Source organism: Lissotriton vulgaris, chromosome 10, assembly GCF_964263255.1.
Source record: "Lissotriton vulgaris chromosome 10, aLisVul1.2, whole genome shotgun sequence".
Taxonomy (NCBI): domain Eukaryota; kingdom Metazoa; phylum Chordata; class Amphibia; order Caudata; family Salamandridae; genus Lissotriton; species Lissotriton vulgaris.
The window spans coordinates 611789248-611809109 of record NC_141698.1 but is presented as its reverse complement, the minus strand read 5'-3'; the positions used below and the strand labels follow the sequence as shown (position 1 = coordinate 611809109).

Sequence of the window (19862 nt, the reverse complement as noted above, 5' to 3'; positions counted from 1 at the left end):
ACAAATGATGTTTGCGATTGTGTAATACCAAGAGATAACCTAGGATCTATTAGTGATCTAATCAACTTAGTTTCTATACTTGGGGACGAGATTGAGGGTATGAAAAAATTAATAATCAATTTAGCCGCAGGCTCAAAATCCAATTTGTGTGACCCTCTGTCCCAATCAGGGTTTTTTCAAAAGTCAGCCACTGCCTATCCAACTAAACCTTCCCAATGTACCCTCCCATTAGTAGGGAAGAATAACTCCACAAGTAGTAAAATAAAACTGATTGATTCAGTAGTGGGGAGTCCGTCTAGTTTAGGCAAGATCCCCATCCCCACCACTAACATGAAAAAATGTTCGAAGAGGGAAACCAAGGTAGCAAACCAGCCTAGTGCCAGTGATCCGAGGACACAGAATGGACCTAGTGGGGGCAGGGGATCGACCGGGCCTCCACCAATAAGTGAGTCAAGAAGGAAGGCAGGGGTACAGCATTATGGTATTCCAAAGAAATTTAAACCAAGGGTCACCAAATCATAGCACAGATCTCACTAGGGACCAAGCACCTATAAAGGGTCATTTCGCTACAAACACTATATTTATGAATGATGTGCCTAAGTACCAAAGGAGGCATGATTGCCCTAGGGAAGGGGCAGACTCCCTGACTAACAAGGCCATCCATTGGTTAAGGCATGTCAGAGGGTGCCGATCGGTTATTAGGGACGACCTAGTCAAAGTAAGGAGAATGAGCCACCCTGGGGTTACTCACAATGTCATAGAGCTAACTTTGTCCTCCAATACCCTAGCCGAGAATTTGTTTCAGCTAGAATTTAAATCAAGTCCTCCTGTTCACTCAGGCATACAGCTGAGAAAGATGCCTCCCCTTCCTTCTTGCTTATTCCGGCTATGTCTGCAAAGGGAAATAGGCAGGAGTACAACAGGTCCAGACTCAATTCCATCGATTGACTACCCAACAAGGGGAAGGGCGAAATGTCCATAGAGCACCAGGGGTATGGAGATAGCGACCACCAAACAAACTGCAGCAGGGAAGAGGGGATTGAATACTTGGGTATGCCAGGATCTTGCCCAGAGATGGCAGAGGTACCCAGTGTTATCACCGAGATGGGACCTGGTGATTCTATTCCAGGTGTAGCCAGAGGTCTGGATTCCCCAAGTGTAAATGGCCCAAGTGAGCAGGATCTAGCTCCCCCGGCAATGTTGTGTGAAGCCAGCAGGGCTGGGGGTAGTATAGTATCCTGGAATATAGCGGGATTGGGCTCTAGAATGCTTTCACCCAAATGGGTCTCCTTTATAAATGGATTCGATGTTTACATCTTCCAAGAGACTTAGGCCTGTGAGCCCCTGCACCTTTTGGGTTTCCTGAGTTTTTCTGTGTTAGCACTTAAGGGCCCCAAGGGCCGTCCGAAAGGGGGGCTAATTATCTGGGCCCGACAAGTACTCTTTGATAGAGTAGTAGAGCTCCCAATGGGTAATATTGATATTCAGCTGATTAGGCTAAACATGGCTTTAGGGGACACCTTAGACATTTACAACTTGTATGCCAGGTCTTGACAGCCCTAGACCATCTGATTGGTGCCCAACCAAGCGAGAACAATATACTAATCGCAGGGGACCTGAATATGACCTTGGAGCCTCTCTCAGTAGGTGACTGGCAGTTCGGCGATGACCTGGTCTCAGAGTGGAGAATCCCTAAACTGGATTTAAAGCCCGTAAACAAATGGACAGCAAGCATAATCCAGATTAATGCACTATGTAGTGAAAAGGGGTTTAGAGCATTAAATGGAATAACGGCGAGTGACAGCCATGGTGCTAATGCTTTCGACAATGGCCGCTCGCAAAGTAGGATAGATTATGCTATCTGTAATTTGGCCATCTGGCATCTGATGAGTGACATGAAGGTGGTCAGTAGGCAGGAGAGTGATCACAACCCCCTATGTATCACTCACCTCCTATGGGGACGACGAGAAGCAAAAAAACGTCAAGGAGGTTCTAGTTGAGATTGTCCCAGCGAATGACATGAGGAGGGTTAAGTGGCCTCAAATTGTGATGAAGAGTGAGGTGCTAGAGAGCATTGGTGATGACTTAGACAAAACTATTTCTGGTATGGAAACCATAGTGAGGATGGGATCTGAGAGTGGAAATGACCTGAAAGAAATTATCAATTTGCACGATAAATTCTTTGGAGCTGTAAGGGGGCATTTCTACAAGGTAGTTCCTTACCACACAAGTAAGAACAACCGCCCTAAAAGAACGGGATGGTATAACGAGGCTTGCAGGATGGCAAGAACTTCTCTAGGAATGGCAATTAAGAATAGAGACTTAACTGCCGTCAGAGAAGCAAGACAGAAATATAAGGTCAGCATACATACGGCCAAGAAGCAATGGGATGAACAGCATTGGCAAGACCTTAAAGCTGCTAGTACTGCTAAGGATTCTAGATTATTCTGGAGTATCGTCAAATGGGGGAAAGGAGGTCTCCCAGAACCACCATCAAACCATGTCTCCCAGAGCAGTTGGTTGGAGTATTTTGGGCCCCAATTTGCATGCCGCCCTGAGGACATGACTAGAGATTGTGTGGACACTGTTGTATACTTAGCCCCTCCTTTTAATAACGCAGATGTAGCAGTAGCTCTGGATTCAGTCTCGAAGGGGAAGGCACCAGGACCTGACTGGGTCCCTGCGGATGTTATCCTTCACGATAAACTTGTTGGGGCAGGTAGATAATGGAGCTGGCCAATGCTGTGGCGGTAGGGGCACCGGTACCAAAGTCTTGGCAAGGGGCTGTAATAGTCCCGGTGTACAAGAAAGGGGACAAAACTCTCCCGGGAACTATAGGCCAATTAGCCTAATAGACACGGTACAAAAAGTGATAGGAAAAATAACACTAGCGAAAATCATGGTCTGGGTTGAAGAAAACAATATTTTGTCTTCTTTCCAAGCTGGCTTTCGTAAGCTAACTAGCACCGTAGACCAGATATTTCGGTTTACCTTACTACATTGGAAGACAGTACAGCTAGGGAAAGGCAGCCTCTATGCTTCTTTCATTGACCTGCGTGCAGCTTTCGACTTAGTCCCACGGTCCCAGTTGTGGAAAGTGCTAGCAGAGATGGGTATGCTGCTGGAAATCCTCTCGCTAGCAATGAGACTGCATGAGTCAAACTATGCCAAAATACAGTAGGGGAGGCACGGGCAAGTTACTGCTGAGTTCCCGGTAGAGCGGGGTGTGCGCTAAGGCTGTGCCATGGCCCCCACGCTCTTCTCGTTGTATATCCATGATGTAGTGGAGCATATGTTGTCTGGATCCGTAGATGCTCCCATCTTGGACGGTGTGAAAACGCCAATTTTATTATTTGCCGACGACACGCTCATTATAATCCAAAACCCCTAGTGGACTCCAGCGTGCCCTGAAGATTTTTGAGGGTTTTTATGTGGATCGTGGGCTCGAAGTCAATGCAACCAAGACAAAGCTGATGGTATTCAACCCACATGCCAGCCGCAAAGGGAATTTTAACATGGATGGACAGAAGGTGGAGATGGTACCGGACTTCGTCTACCTGGGTATCCATATAGCAAAGGGCGTAAAATGGGGGAAGCATATTGAAATGGTGGCCCTTAAACTCCGCCAAAATGCAGGTGCTATAAGTGTTGAACAAAGTAAATCTTTAACCAAGCCAATACTGCCTGCACTTCAAGTGTATGAGGCAAAAGCCCTTAGCTCGGCACTTTATGGTGCCAAACTTTGGGGTTATGACAACTTAGCCTCGCTAACACTCGCGGAAAATAAATTTCTGCGAAATCTTACTGCCCTCCCTAAAAGTACGCCCATGAAGCCACTGCGCTATGAACTAGGCAGGAAAGCCCTATCAGACATGGCTAGATTACGACCCATTTTATATTGGCGTCTTATTTGGGTTATTCCTGATCTTGTTCACTATGCTCTGGGTTTTTTGGAAATAATTAAAATTGACAAATTCCATAAGATAGGCTGGCTAAAGGAATTGTGCAGACTAGTAGAGAAAATGGGCATGAAGGGGTTGTGGGAGAACCCAGAGCTAGCCCAGTTCCCATCCAAAGACATCATAAAAGCGAAGTATTGGCAATTGGTAGCCTGCCGGAACTGGAACGATGCGGATCCCTCCTCCCTGGAAGGTCGCTTTTTGGAGGCAAAAGTCTCCCCGACACTAGAGCCCTATTGGGACATTATAACTAAGCCTGAGGAGAGGAAACTTTTTTTCCAGCTCAGAGTGGGGTCGCTCCCAATCAGATCGTTAACAGAGGAATGGGCTGAAGCTAATTCCAATGTTTGTCCGGCTTGTAATAATGAAATTGAGACTATTGCCCATTTCCTCTTTGTCTGCGGGCCTACTCAATCCCCCGACGTGTCTGGCTAAGAGCGATGTGCAAATTGCTTGGCACGAGGGAGAGTAAGGTGGCTCTAAGAATAATTTGCACTAGCACTGAACCGGTCATTTCTGTGGCAGTTGCTAAATTCTTGGGGTGGTCATGGTCCATCAGAAAGAAATTCCTATTGTGAATGTAGGACTGTTGAGAATAATCTATGCTTCCTAGTTTTTACCCCCCTAGACAATTGGACTGACCCGATCATATTATATTGGTACTCATTGGTTTTATACTTATATGAATTTTTGATTGGCTTTATTGTCCCTTTTTTATAGTATTGAAGTCAAGACGCTTTTATTCTTTTAATTATCTCGTGCAAATATAGTCTCTTTTTTTTGTATTATGAAAAAAGCACATACGCACTGGAGGTTGTAAATAAATTTTTTATTGTGGATCAAAACGGTTTTTAAATTTACTATGCTTTTATGAGTTTATCTCGAATAAAGCAAATTTGACTGACTGGCTTATATAAATATAATTTCCTTTTCTCAATTTTCGACCTGACGTCATAATGAAGGTCTTTTTTTATATTGATTTTTAAATCCAAGTTCGACATAAATTGGTTATATCGATTTATAGAGCACTGCAGTTTAAGAGGTGTGCGAGCAATAATAACCGCGTAATCCGCGTATAGGAGAGCGGGGATTGAACGATTCTGGACAAGGGGAAGGTCCTTGCTCCCATCCAACATGGCTAATTCAAGGCCGTTTGTATAGAGAGTAAAAAGGAAGGGGGCCAGGACACAACCCTGTCTTACTCCCCGCTCCACCCTGAAAGGTGCGGATAACTGCCCACCCAAACCATATCTCACTCTTGGGGTTGCGTTTGAATACATTTCCCGCAGATATTTGACCAACAGACTATCGACCCCCATTACTGTTAAGATGTCCCAAAGTTTTGCATGACCCACGCAGTCAAACGCTGCGGTGAGGTCTACATAGGCCATGTGCAATCTTCTACCCTTGAAATAAACTGCCGCCAGTCCAGAATATTAAGGAGGCCAACAGTAAAGAGCGAATACACGTTCATCTGCTGGCAGGAAAGGTGAGTTAAAGAGTCGGCCTTGTGCCCAGGCAGCAGTCACAGCTGTGCAGCTTCGAATGGGGCCAAGGTACGGTGCAAGGAGATGTATACAGACAAGCCAATTAATGGCAAAGCAAAACATGCTTTTGAGCTCTAGTGGGATTGAGGTATGTGTTGCCCTGATCTGTAGTTCCCTCAAAAATCACTTCAGCCCCACCCCCCAATCACTAACCAGCCCCCCCCCCCCTTCCACTCCGAAGATTCCAAAGCGTATGTGTTTTTTAAACACTTGGTGAATGCAGTAGGAAGTATATACACTATTTTTTGAAAACCTATTTTATTGAAGGTTTTTCATCATACAGCAAAATCACGAAAATCAACACCCTCCATTATCAAACATGTCCTCAGTCATATTTAAAGACAAACACAGATCCCCCCCCCCCCCCCCCAAACTGGTGTGGGTATGCCGTTTCCAAAGAGTGCATCACTTAGTGTATAGGTGTCAGTGAGGAGTGCTCAACTTAGTGGGAATTCTAATTGTCGTTTCTGCATTCCTAGTGATCTAGCCTACTTCTTCTATTTGCGAGTCCGTTAGAGCCAGCACCAGCGTTTCCCACACTCTCGCATGTTCCAAGGCCTTTTCCTTGTTGGAGCACTGAGCCTGCCGCAGTCGGACAGTGCTCTCGCACCTTGCCCACTTACAAAGCTCCGCCCTCCAGCGCATATAGGATGGTCCTTCCTTTGACTTCCAGTGCAGGGTGATCTCCCTCTTTGCCAGTATGAGCCCCAAGTCTATAAATGTACTTGTTATTTTTGTTTTGGGTGTGTGGGGAAACCAAAGTAACACACACGTAGCCATGTCATAGGTTAGATCTCTGTCCGTGACTTCGTTTAAAAGTGCGCCCACTTCTACCCAATATGTCCCTATTCGTGGGCAGTCCCAAAGCATTTTCGCTCCCTCTGTCAAGCATCTGGGGCATGCTGCGTCCTGCAACCGAAAGTACTTCTGAATCTTTCCTGGCGTCAGGTAGGCCCGGTGCACTATGAAGAACTGTATCAATTGAAGTCTCGCATTCCGTGTGCCCTTCCATGCCCTTCTGAGGATGTGCCCCCACGTTGAGTCCGGTATTGGTTTGCCTGTCCCTGCTTCCCATTTCGATTTCAGATCCGTTAACGGTTTCAGCCCTTCATGTGACATCCTGGAGTGAAGGCATGTAACTGCCTTGAAGGTCCCTGATGCCACCATTACCACATATTGACACTCCATGGTAGTTTTTGGTTCTGCTTGCCCCCCCCAATGTCGCCGAATCGCCGCCATCACAGCTGCATGAATCAGGTAGTCGCCCAACGGGAAGTCATATTTCTTCTGTAATGCCAGAAAAGACAGCAATTCCCCTTCCTCGTATAAGTCCCCTACCATCTGGACTCCTAGTCGCTCTCATTCCTCGAGAGCCGACCAGTCGCTCCCATGGGGAAGTGCTGTCCGCATCCCCAGCGGGATCTCCGGAGCATAGGGATGGAGGACTCCCGCTCTGCTTTGGCTGTGATTCCAACAGGATTTCAAAGTATTCTCCTCTAGCGACAGGTCCTTGGGTAAAAGCGCCTGTTGCAGCACTATATAGGAGAGGACATGTCTGCATCCCCGTGCCTCTCAGGCAGTCAGGGCCTCGGAACTCCAGTGCAATCGCCTGTGTGAGGACTTGCAGCTGTGCTGCTAAGTAATAAAGCTCAAAGTCCGGAACTGCCAGGCCCCCCTCCAGTTTCGGACGTAGCAATTTGTCTAGGGCTATCCGCTTTCTACCAGTGCCCCACAGGAATCATATCGTCATCGTTCTCCGCTCTCGGAACATCACCTGCGGAATCAAGACAGGAAGCGTCCGGAAATAATAAAGTAGCCTCGGCAATGCCACCATCTTAATTAAGGCTACCCTCCCTAGCACTGATAAAGGAAGCGTGGACCAGAATGCTATGCTCCCTTTAAGAGCCCGTATACAACGCCCTATGTTCCCTTCTAGGATGTCTGTGGCAGCGTGATAAATCTAGACCCCAAGGTAGACGATGCAGTTTGGTTCCCACCTTATCTCTTGGGGAAGGGTTGGAGCCACTACACAGGGTCGCACCAGAAACAGGCTAGTCTTGTTCCAGTTCACTTTGAGCCCTGAGAAGGTTCCAAATCTAGTCAGTAAAGCGATCGCTCCCTGAAGTGCTCCTCCTGTGTCTTCCAAATACAGAAGCAGGTCGTCGGCATATAACGAGATACGATGTGGTATGATGTGCTGCCATAACCCGTCAAAGCTCACTCCCAGTCTCGCCTGCACTGCCAGTGGCACTGGCCAGAGCAAACAGCGGGGATAAGGAACACCCCTGTCTCGTCCCCCTCAGGACCGGATATTGGTCAGAGATCAGTCTCCTCAACCTTACTCTCGCCACCGCTGACGAATACAGAACGCCAACCCAGGTCCCAAACAGCGCTCCCAGATTGAAGCGTTCCAGGACTTTATATAAATACCTCCATTCCAGGCTGTCAAAAGCTTTTTCTATATCTACGGACAGCACCATCTGCGCTTCAAGAGCCCCATGATCAGTACGCATCACTCTCGGGAGCCGCCGTATATTCGAGGAGGTGTTCTTAGTTGGGATAAATCCAGCTTGGTCGGGGTGTACAAGAGTGGTCATGTGCGGTAATAGTCTGGTGGCTAGTATCTTACTCAGTATCTTATAATTCGTCGTCAACATGGACAGCGGTCTATAGGATGTTACGTCCTCTCAGTTCCTACCCGGTTTCAGCAGGGGTATGATCAACGCCTCGCGCATGGAGGACGGCAGCTGGCCCAATTCCCTAGCCTCTTTATACACTGCGAGGAGGCGAGGGGCTAGTAGGTCTATAAATTGGGCATAAAATTCTACCGGCAATTCATCTATTCCTGGGGTTTTGTTCTGAGCCATGTGCTTGATTGCACCACAGATCTCCTCTAAAGTGACCTCACATCCCATCAGTTTGGCCTGTTCCAATTGTGGAAGCTGCACTTCCCCTAGATAGTCATCAAGTGTTTTGTCCTCTACACTTATCCACTCCTGTACAGCAGCTCATAGTAGCTCAAAAATGGTTGCATGATCTCTCACTGATAGTATACGACAGTGCCAGGTACTTTTTCCAAAGCCAATATCGGGCAACCCCTCGGCGATACACATGATTAAATGGGTTTCTCATATGAACTGAATTTTCTACTAGTGCTTAAATACCACTTGTTACCACCGAATTCAAAATACTCTATCTGCCTCAGGAAGATGAAAGGCTTAGTTGGCCAGACAGCGATTTGAAGCGCAACCTGCTAGTTATACACAGATCTCTATAGCAGGCTTGCAACTCACTAAGCTGCCATGCTGTGTCATACTGGCAGCTTATTGGCCCTTACAAAGCAAAATAATAAAAATAAAAAAACGCACGCAAGCACCTACAGAATCGATCTCTGTAGGACTGGATGCAGATGTCTCGCCCGGATTCAAATGTGTGACCTGCACGATTTCCCCCCCTCCCTTTTCCACAAGTACCTCTCTGTAGCCCCTCTGCCTCCCTTCTCCTTCACTCTCACTCACCACTATACTGCTGCAGTCTGTAGTTTCGTACTATTGAGCAGTATACAGTGTTTTGTAAGGTCTGAGCAGGGAACACTACACACAAACTTTCAGGCTATGATCCATGATACTTTCGGAGAGGTCACTTACGCCAGGATCAGCTAGAGGGGGGTTTTTAGGTCTCGCGACCTATCAATGCGCGCAGGCGCATCGAGCGGAGCGAGAATTCATGTCGGCAAAACACAAGTCAAACCAAGGGCTTTCAGCCCCACGGTTTTCTTGCAGTTCACGTGTATCACGTGAGCAAACATGCACGCGCATCGCATGCAAGCCCAGCCTCTCGCATTCCCAGGCTCTCCCGCCCCCATCCGGCATCAGGCACTCCTCCCACACCTCACGGACATCTGTTCATTTCTCCTCCACCTCCCCAGCTAGCTTCCCCCAGGCCCCTGCTGCTTCACACCCTCATTGCCGCTCGGCCCCCTCCCATGCCCGCCGTGTCGGATTTCTCCTCCCCCCTCCCCTTCTCTGCCTTGTTTTTTAATGTCTTACTCTCCTCTGTCCTGCCAAACCTATTTCCTTTTTTCCCCTAAACAAACTCACTCTCTTGCTACACCTCGCTTTTTCCTGCATTCTGCCCATGTTTTCCTCTCCTCCTCTTCAGTCCCCTTCTGCCCTCTATCAAGCCGACTCCCGCATTCACTCCTCTCCGTTGACCCATGCTCCTCCTCTCTCGCCCTCAACTTACCCAGTATTCTCACCCCCTCCACTCCATGCTCCCCTCGGCCCACCTCACGCCTCTTCCTGGTGACTGCTCTCTGCTGCTTGCCCTCAGCTTCCAGAATCTCCCTCCTCTCTCGTGGTTCCTGGAAACGCTTCATAGACTGGACTGGCATCCCGACAGCCAGATTCACCACGTGCCGGGGTCGAGCAGATTAAAAAATCACTGCACTGTGCCTGGATATCTTTTAAAGGGTCATAAAGCGCTGTTGGGCACGCTCAATGCTGCAGACAACCACTTTGTTCATCTTTACAGATTTCATTTGTGTGGTATTAATATTAACATTTGTGTGGTCTTTCTCTATGCGCCTGAAGACTAATATTTATCAGACACTAAACCTTTCATCTGATTTCAAATGGATACCACGCTTTTTAATGTATATCCTAATTTCCATTAGCCTTTTATTTTTTTCCCTTCATTTCTCCCTCCGTTTTTTTTTTATTATTCGTTTATTTTTGCAACCATCTCGCACTCTCGCGCACGGTGAGATATGTATTTAAACTGGACGTTTTGTACAAACATCACACATTACAAACGAATGGAAATACATTCTTTATGTCATGAAAAGTAAAAGCGGGTGTGTCGAGTTACTTTTTTTTCTTTACTTTTGTGAACACTTTGTGTGATCTGCATCACAAGCCTCATAAATGTAAGATGCGGCTGGGACTAGGGTGAGCCAGTTCTGACGTCAGAAAGGGTGGTGTCCCCTGATTGGCCCCACCTGGTCCCCGGAAGAGAACAGAACAGTTACGGAAAGACACCCTCCAATCTTCAAACTACCCTTCTCCCCAAGCCATGTCGCACTTACTCACGGGCCTTATCAAAAGTTTAATATGTTATATTTCCATAATATTTCGTTTCATTGAAATGATTAAAAAAAATAGCTGGGTCCATGGCAGGCTAAGCCTCTGAAAGGAATGAATGGATTTCAAACTTTGAAGCGAGAATTATTATTATTAGTATTATTTTTAATGATCACCACCCAAATGTTTACTAATTTCCAACAATAATGCTAACGTCCATTTCTTTTGAAGAGATTGAAAAGACGTTCTTCCTGGATGTGCGCAGTACAGTTGGAATCCCACAATTATAAATGCAGATTTGAACGTTCCAACAATAATGCTAACGTCCATTTCTTTTGAAGAGATTGAAAAGACGTTCTTCCTGGATGTGCGCAGTACAGTTGGAATCCCACAATTATAAATGCAGATTTGAACGTTCCAACAATAATGCTAACGTCCATTTCTTTTGAAGAGATTGAAAAGACGTTCTTCCTGGATGTGCGCAGTACAGTCGGAATCCCACAATTATAAATGCAGATTTGAACGCGGGCAGAGTGGTAAGAAAAGGTTTATTGCAGGCCACTGAAGCAGAGAGACAACCAGTGCTTTCTCTGCTCGATTCACGCATACAAATCATTTTTAAGCCTCAAATACCTTCTTTTTGATGCCACAAAAGGTTCAAAACCGGAGGGGATATAATAACACATTATCGTGCTTGTGTTTCTCTTATTGTTGACTTATATTCTGTCAGTATCATTCTAAACACAATATTTCATTAAAGGTGTGAGTCGCTGCCATTCCCTCAATTTTCTTGTGAGAACTCTGTCGCTAACTGTTTCCACCATCCAGCAGGCAAAAAACCTGCATATTTCCGCGTAACCGATTACCAAAGGTGCTCTCAAAAAGCCTCACACATAACATGTTAATTGAACACGACAAATCGTATTGTACATCCTCTCAATAAATCCTACACAGTTTCCGACGCATGGTCTAGTCGTTAAAACTCTTCGCTTCCGCCACAGACCAGGGTTCGAGTCCCAGGCTCAGGAGTCAGAACAATACGTTTTTTTTTCTCCCTGTGTTTGAATTTATTGAATGCTAATAATGCAGTAAAGCACTGCCCCTCACCAAGCACTGCCACCAACATTTTACCTCCAGTGACTTGATACTCTGACGTGCAGCACATCTGCTGCAAACAGCTCATTCATAAATAAGTACACACTGCACAAAACAAACAATGTACGTTATGCTGAGGCCCGAGTACTCCGTTTAAACTCTTCTGTCCAGGTCAGGAAGGGGGTAAAAATCTCCCTGCACATAGCAGGACAAAACAAATCAACAAATAAAGAGACAGCAGCATGAACACAGAGGGACTGGAAAGACAAATTTAGACATAGCTGCGTGTGGAAAACTTTACAGGGCAGCAGAAACACCGCTTCGGATATAACAAAAGCACACATATATAAGACAAAACAAGCACTGGCGTTGCCAATAGGTCTCGCAGTAGGAAAGTTGGAGCTATTACAATTGCAAATAACAATGCTTTTTAATTTTGTTTTCATTTTAAAAACATAAAGGGCTTTGTTATTTGCAATTGTAATAGCTCCAACTTTCCTACTGCGAGACTTATTGGCAACGCCAGTGCTTGTTTTTGTTTTTGCTTGGTGAGCGCGGTGCCTGCTTCAAGGACACCGCGCTCTGCAATAAAGTAGGTCTTGCTTTTGCCAAAGATAGACCTATTGGTATTGTAAATGACAATGCCTTTTAATATTATAAAAGGCATTGCCATTTACAATGCCAGTCGCTCAAAATCTCGCAGTTACGAGACCTATTGCATTGTAAATGCTTGTTCTGCTTGGATCAGAGTAGCTTCTTAATTTAGACTGTCATTATATATAGACGCTGTTCTGTGCCGTTTTGACACCACAAGCCTACAGAGGATGTTATAAGATCTTGACATTACAACTATTTTATACAAGGTATTTCGTCTTGTAATGCCTCTGTTTTTGTGGATGGGATTCCAAATGGCCGTACTTTATCTTCAGGAAGGCTCTGCTGGGCTCTGATGTTGTCTTCTGCTTTAGGTAAACCCAGGAGGTCAGTGTATTTTTACTGAGTTTACGAACTGCCCTTGACCCCTCAAGTATGTCTGTGGAAGACTCTTGCATGGTCTGTGGAGCTCAGCAGGTCACATGCATAGATGGAGCACAATAAGGCTCCTGCATTGATGCGCAAACTAAATTAGACCTGTGTAATATTAGCCAGTAAGGCTGGATGAATGTAAGATTACTAGAATATACATGTAACACATTTACATACAATGAATCCAAATCTTAATCCTGACTTGGTGGTAATTCTGAAAATCTGGTGTGGATCAAGTTCTTCCGGATCTAAATTGGGCATCAATAAAGTAAGCTCGTCCATTGATACAACATTTTTAAGGACTCTCGTTATTTCTATCGCTCTTGTCCAGTACCCTTAGGAAATATATATACTGCAATGTTTCCCAGAATGGAGCTTGTGCTAGTGGGAATGTGCTAACATGAAGGGTACTGGAAGTGCCCTTGAATTGACTAGACATGTTCTTATTTAATGTTATACTGAATGCTGTTAGAGTGAATGCACTTCGGACTGATATGGGACTTTGAAAGCTACCTTTGTGCAGTGTAGTCCTTCTGAGATTCAGCCAGAAGCCATCAAAGTTAGCCAGGTGAAAGTTGACTTTTACAGTAATCCTTGATGCTTATTTCACCGATCTCTTCTAATTGATAAATCAATCTGTTACAGGTTTCGTATGTGATTAGAGATGAGGTGGAGAAGTACAATCGGAATGGGGTAAATGCACTTCAGTTGGACCCCGCATTAAACAGGCTCTTTACTGCTGGCCGGGATTCTATAATAAGGATATGGAGTGTCAACCAACACAAGGTATGGACTGTGGAATCAAGTTTTAATTACAAATCCACAGGTATAGATTACTGTTGATTAATTTCAGTGCACTGTACACATTGCAACCAGAGCCCACACCCAAAACAGGCTACATCATTTCAGCTTGAAAATAATCAATGTAGAAGAATAAATAATAGTATTAACAACATTTACTGCTACAATACTTTTAAACCCAGGATGGTGTAATAACTATCACAGTCTGTACTAATGTGCATGGTGTTTCTCTTACGAGCAAAAGAATATTCCCTGTGAGAAGGTTTTGAAGCCTGCCTGGGAAGACTGTACTTGAAAAACGTTGAAACATGAAGCTCTTGTGCCTATTCATTCACGCAGGCTCAGTTTTCCTGTTTGTATTTTGCCATAAAAGTTGTTTTCATTTCAAAAAATAACCTCTCAACCAAGATGCACTATTCACTTTTTCTTCTAACTCCCCAGAAGGTAAAATGGTAACCCAATTCCAATTTTGAAAAAAGATGCCTTTTTAGGTCTCACCTGAGACTGCACATCTGCTGTCGCTTGCAAGAACTTTTGTTTGTTAAAAAAACAACTAAAAGGCGCCCACCCACTACTTACCATTGTTGACTTCATTGCCTTTCATTTCGTTTCTTCTCATCGGTCAGTGCGTGCTGGCTTCCCTTCATCTTTGTGTGCTTGTTTCTTCCCTCCATCTTTGTGTGCTTGTTTCTTCCCTCAAGCGTGGACCAAGTACGGATCAATATCTTTATTCTGTCCTTCCGCTGTTCACACTCCGATTGAGGTACTTGTTTGTTTTTAGGAGGAAGCAATGCGCTTGGGACAGCAGCACGGCTTTGTGGGGGGAAAAAGCCTTTACTCCGAAGTTTTTACTTCGGAGTACATACACCACACATTTTATACATCGATTACACTGTTTCCTCGCTATTCTTTACATCGCAAGACTTTACCACGCATTTTCGACACAAGGTGGCAGTGTTCAACTATAAAACAGGGCGGAATGCAGAAGCTATAATAAACTGAATAAACAGTATATTTACAATAAATGTTTGCAAAAACTGGTATGCATCAAGCTAGAGTTTTTAGGGATTTGGGGTGGGTAAGGGTACATGGGTGGCAAGGGAGTTTTTAGGGCTTAAGGATGGATCAGGGTGTATGGGTGACAAGGGAGTTTTTGTGGTTATGGGGTGGGTAACTATATTTGGGGTGGCAAAGGACGGTTTAGGGATTCGGGGTGTGTTGGGGTATTTGGCTGGCAAGGATCAGATTAATGTGATACGCTAACTTCAAGAGCACTGTTCCAGGGAATTAAGCTCTATCTCTCTTCTCTGCTTCAACAACTTACTGCCCCCCCCTCACTTAGAAAGCATTAGGGACATGTGGGGAAAAGTAACACAAATAACATCAAAATAAAACAGGCATTGGCATAGCCAATCAGTCTCGCCTTTGTGACCTTATAAGTGTTTAGCCATGTAACAGTTGATGTTGTTGCACCAAGGATATTGTGCTGGATAACTAAACACTTATAAGGGCCCAAAGGTGAGACCTATTGCTTGTTAGGATTACTTTTAGCGCTCTTAACATCTCCCACAAATTACGTGCACAAGGAAAAGTCCCAAAACATACCAGCAGTAACAGAATACATGACATACCTGTGTGCTCATTGTGCGCAGACTACCAAAGATTCTTCTCTGGAGAAAATACTCAATGCACATCTTTTTAGAGAAGTCTTTGCACTCTCTTGTTAAAAAGAGCGCATGCCTCGAAGTGATTGAGTAAGTGGGCAAATTTACACAATAGAGGTTTATTCATTAACTCGTATCACTCTTTCAAAGAATGTATGCCTCCATGTGATTCAGTTTGCAGTTACACATTACAGGTTCATTCATTCATCATTTCACTTTTTCATCGAGTGCTTGCTTGTGGGTGAGTGGTTTTGCAGTTACCAGTACATAATTTATTCATTTCACTCTTTCAAACAACGTATGCTTCTGGGGAGGATTCAGTTGCAAAGTTAAGTAATACAGGTGTAATCATTCCTTTCACTATTCCATTCCTTTGTCACCCGCTTTTGTACATAGGCTCAGTGAATTGCCTTTTTCTCAGGTCAACGTTGGATTGTGCATCCAGCACGGGGAGAGCTGGCAAGAATGTGCTGCAGGGACATTGCACACATTTGGCACTCTCTCAGAAAACAATTAAATAAACAAATATTGTGAGGTAACGGAGGGGTGTGAAGGTGAGAATTTAACAAGAAATGCCAACTAGCAATAAGCAATAGTTAAACCTTTTAACGTTTCTCATTTCGTATCAACTTTAAAAAAAAAAACGTATACGATTATTCAAGGATGTTAAGAGTGTGTAGGCATGCCAGTGGGGGATAATGTACTGCATGGCTAAATACAGAAGGTACCGAAGGCGAGACCTATTGGTTATGCCAATGCTTGGTATTGTGTTGCATTGTTTACTTTAAAACTGTTGGCAGTGCTTGAAATTAGGGGATTGCCTGTTGCTTGTCCAAGAGCTATGTGAGGTTGAGCAGATGCTCCCGTAACTGCAGTGGTTCATTTGTAATAAAATCAATGCCAGGGCTCCCATCAGGAGGCAGCTTGCCACAGTCCATTTCTCCTGTTAGCACCACCTAAAACAGAACCAACTACTAACCATGAAAGTGTGGAGAGGATGTGGACCCACAGCCAGAGCTGCTGACTTAAGAGCTGGGGAGCCAGGTTCATGACTCTGCGTTGGCTCAACATCCAATGATTCTGGGCAAATCACTTAATCTCCTTAGCCTAAATAAATGTCTCCTTAACTGGTGCTCATAAAAAGCGCTGGTGTTGATTAAGTACTGAGCACCGGAAACCACCAGCTCAAATTAAGCACTGATATAACTGTGATTTGGCCAGACTAGAGTGAATTTATGGTGTTGACAGAGGTACACCTTTCCCAACTGAATAACACTATTTCTGACACAGAATACGTAGCCCATGTGCTCACTGCCTGCACTGACTTATAGCGGTGTTGCAGTTATTATACCTATGCACTCAAGGCCACCACTGATATTGGGGGTGTCCCTGTTATTACCTCTATATTCGTACTGCCAGCCATATGTTGTTGGAGTGTCACAGTTATTAACCAGCAACACTGAGTAACCCGCACTGACAGTCATCACAGTATTAATACTCTATGGTTCGTATAGCACTTTCTGCCACATTCTGGCAGGTTTGTTTTACTGTAAATGCCAGCTATTACTTGTATCTCTTTCAGTGGTAATACCCACCTCGGAATGATGAAATGCTGAGCCCACACACCAAAATGTAAAAGGTGACTCGCGGGGTAGACTGAGTCGCTGCAGAGAGATCCGAAGCAGGTGCGCGGACCTCCTAAATGATCTTACGCTTGCTAAGCGTCCCATCACTCCTAAATATAGCAGACTCTCCCGTGCTTTTTCCCCTCAGCCAAGGCACCACAGACGAGTCTTCCGATTACTGTAAGTAAGCGTGTTGAAGCAACAAAGACTTGACGTATAACTGTAGCGCTTAAAAAAGCCTCACAATAATAAAACGTATATGTAGGACATGCACCGCGTTTATTCTTCTATGAACTTTGATTCTAATGTAATGCAAACAGTTCCCAGCTCGGCTTCAGAGACCAGCATTCATGCACTGAACGATCTAATCTGATCTTCGCTTTGGGTTGACATGAAAACTTGACAAATGGTTTTTTTATCATTTCAATAACCTACAGCAAACAGATAACAAATAACACTGACGCAAGGCAGGTTCTATGCCAATCCCGGTAGCCTGGAGCTATAAAAATGTAAGCCCTGGTTTATTTTCTCTCTGCTAAATAATTTTGCCGGAATTGTATTAACTTGCTTTTGATACCAATTGCTACCACGATCTCGAGATACCCTAACAATGAAAAGTAAAAGCGGTACTATTTCCCAACCAATGACATTCATTTGATAGAATCTAGGAGGAAGAAAGGCTGAGTGAGCCCTGCTGGTATTCTAAAGGGTGGTCCAAAGACTTTAGTGGAATTTCTACAGGCGCGTACACTTGCCCAGCACTGATGATAGCCTATGCCCTTGGTGCTAGGTGACAACTTTCTGTACTGCTAGCCAGGGTGGAATATTCCAGAGTTCAGAAACTTTATCCAGCCTCCCAAAATGTTTACACTGCCCCACTACCAGAAACAATAAATGCGCATATATACAACACCTCTTGTTTGAAAGATATGTCAATATATCTTGCAAATTCATTTGGCGCAACACAGGAAATAAACACATTAATTAAATGGCGCCACACAGGAAATAAACGCATTCATTAAATATCTGCGAGCCCTATTAACAAGCCTAATAAATATTTAACCCAGAACTGTCATATCAAAGATGGTTTTAAAGTTCCCACATTTCCTCCACAAAAGGAGTGCCCTAAAATGCCAAGCAGAGACTAACCTTAATTCAGAGCACCTCTCCCTTCTGGCTGTGGCCGCCGCACTGCATTGTTTATGTAGCACCTAGAGACCGGCACAGGTGGCCGCAGGCGCTGAGCTCTCCCTATTTCGCCTGGAGCAGGGAGCTGGTTTCGCGGCTGCATGAAGTGTCTCCCTGGCGCGGAAAGGGTGTGCATGTGACGCGCAGGTAAGATGGGTTGTCGTGCAGTAAAGGCAGCCGTGTCTCACACACTGTGCACAAACACGATTGTGTAGCAACCGCATTGAGAGGAACCCTGCGGGGTGTGGGAGCTGCGGCATCGGTGCCGACCCGGCTGTGGTGTGTGACTGACCGCAGGCACCTACTCGGCCTTGGCCTCCCGCCAGCCACCCCTTGCTCCTGGAGGGAATCCCTCGCCTGACGCACGTCACAGCCTTCACTCCATCAACAATGTAAACAGACCCCACGACTGGAGATTGAATATCAAGTCTGGCAGAATGTTACTCTTGCCGTCCATCAACCACCTACTGCCCCAGACAAAAAGCCTCGCAAACACCTTTATTTTCATTTCACTGAAACACTGGACATGATTCGAAACACACTTTTATTAGGTTATTGAGTGCTATGGAAACACAGACAGGACACCCAACAAGGTGGGCAGTTCACAGGAATGCAGCGACTACAACCCCAGCCCACTACTAGAGAATTTGGTAAATAAAGTCACTCCATTTCCTCACAAAAGTAATTACAACAGTGAAAACAGGCATTTTTCGACTGGCAGTTGGTTTGTCAGCCACAGTATAACAAGACAATTGCGGCCCGCAAAATTTGAGAGTACTAGTTAATGCAGAGCGTTTGCCCTACGGGAACGAGCAGCCTCAGGCGCGATAATTGCAAACAGGTGGCGCTGCTGCTCAACCCCGCAAGGCAAATGCTCAGCATGCATGAGTACTCATTGGAAACAGTTGAAAACATACATGAGTTTCCAAGAAAGTACAGAGCGATTCCAAGAGGTCATCTCCTAAGCAGCAGCACGTGCGTGCTGCGTAGGCGAGACCTAAAAAACAGCGCAAATTTAGGAGAAAGCTTAGTACTTCAGATTTGTTAAGCAAATTACGTTATTAGCCTGCCGTTGACATTAACACAAAGCAAGGTGTGCCTCTTCTTCAGACGAACAGAATGTTCACAAAAAAGATATTCTCAGACATTTAATTAATTTTAGTTATTGCTAATATATTTTTGGAGCTCTACTGTTTTGAGAATTTGCAGTCCAGTAGGTGGCAGTGTTAATCTGTCAGTGAAACTCGGTACTGGTTAGCACGTCCAATCATAAAATATTAAATAACTGTAGTAATGAAATGCGTGGTGACAGTGTGCGTGCTAGTCGATTGTGTGGCAAGTGTTTTTTAAATGTATGTTAATGTAAAAGCGTGCTATTGGTATGCGTGGTAAAAACTTCGCTGTAAAGACGTGCGTGGTAAAACCACGCAATGCAATGACATACATCCCTTTGTGGTGTTGTACTTCTAAACACACATGCACTAAACACCCCATGCTGTAAGGTCAGGTCCCGAATAAGATCTGAAACACTGTTTTTTTTATTTTTTTAAATCTCATTTTCTGTCTTTATTTTTAGCAAATACAATAACTTTCACATAAGGGTTACACCATGAAATGAACTTTTAAATAAATAGTTTTCATAAATCTTGTGTGGTTGTGACATGGTGTTTATAATGATAATAACTATTCACATGATTCATTTTACATTACAAATTGTCATTTGAGACTTAAGTATTTTGTGGTGGGTATTACTCAATTAGGTGATAACCCATGTTATCGATTTTGGAGGGATTGCAGGCGGAGTTGGCTTTGTCTAAATGAAATGTCTGGTCTATTGCTTATGGAAATCTATGCTTTGGGAGCTCAATCAACTGAG

At 44.7% G+C, this 19862-nt stretch overlaps 1 protein-coding gene across 1 annotated transcript in view; it reads left to right on the top strand.

Annotated features, from left to right (window-relative positions):
- The window catches only part of WDR48 (WD repeat domain 48), a 535194-nt gene that overhangs the window by 33119 nt on the left and 482213 nt on the right, over positions 1-19862 (top strand). Inside the window, exon 2 of the mRNA XM_086941452.1 lies at positions 13354-13494. Within this exon, the coding sequence (XP_086797578.1) occupies positions 13354-13494 (141 nt within the window). The remainder of the gene's footprint in view (positions 1-13353; positions 13495-19862) is intronic.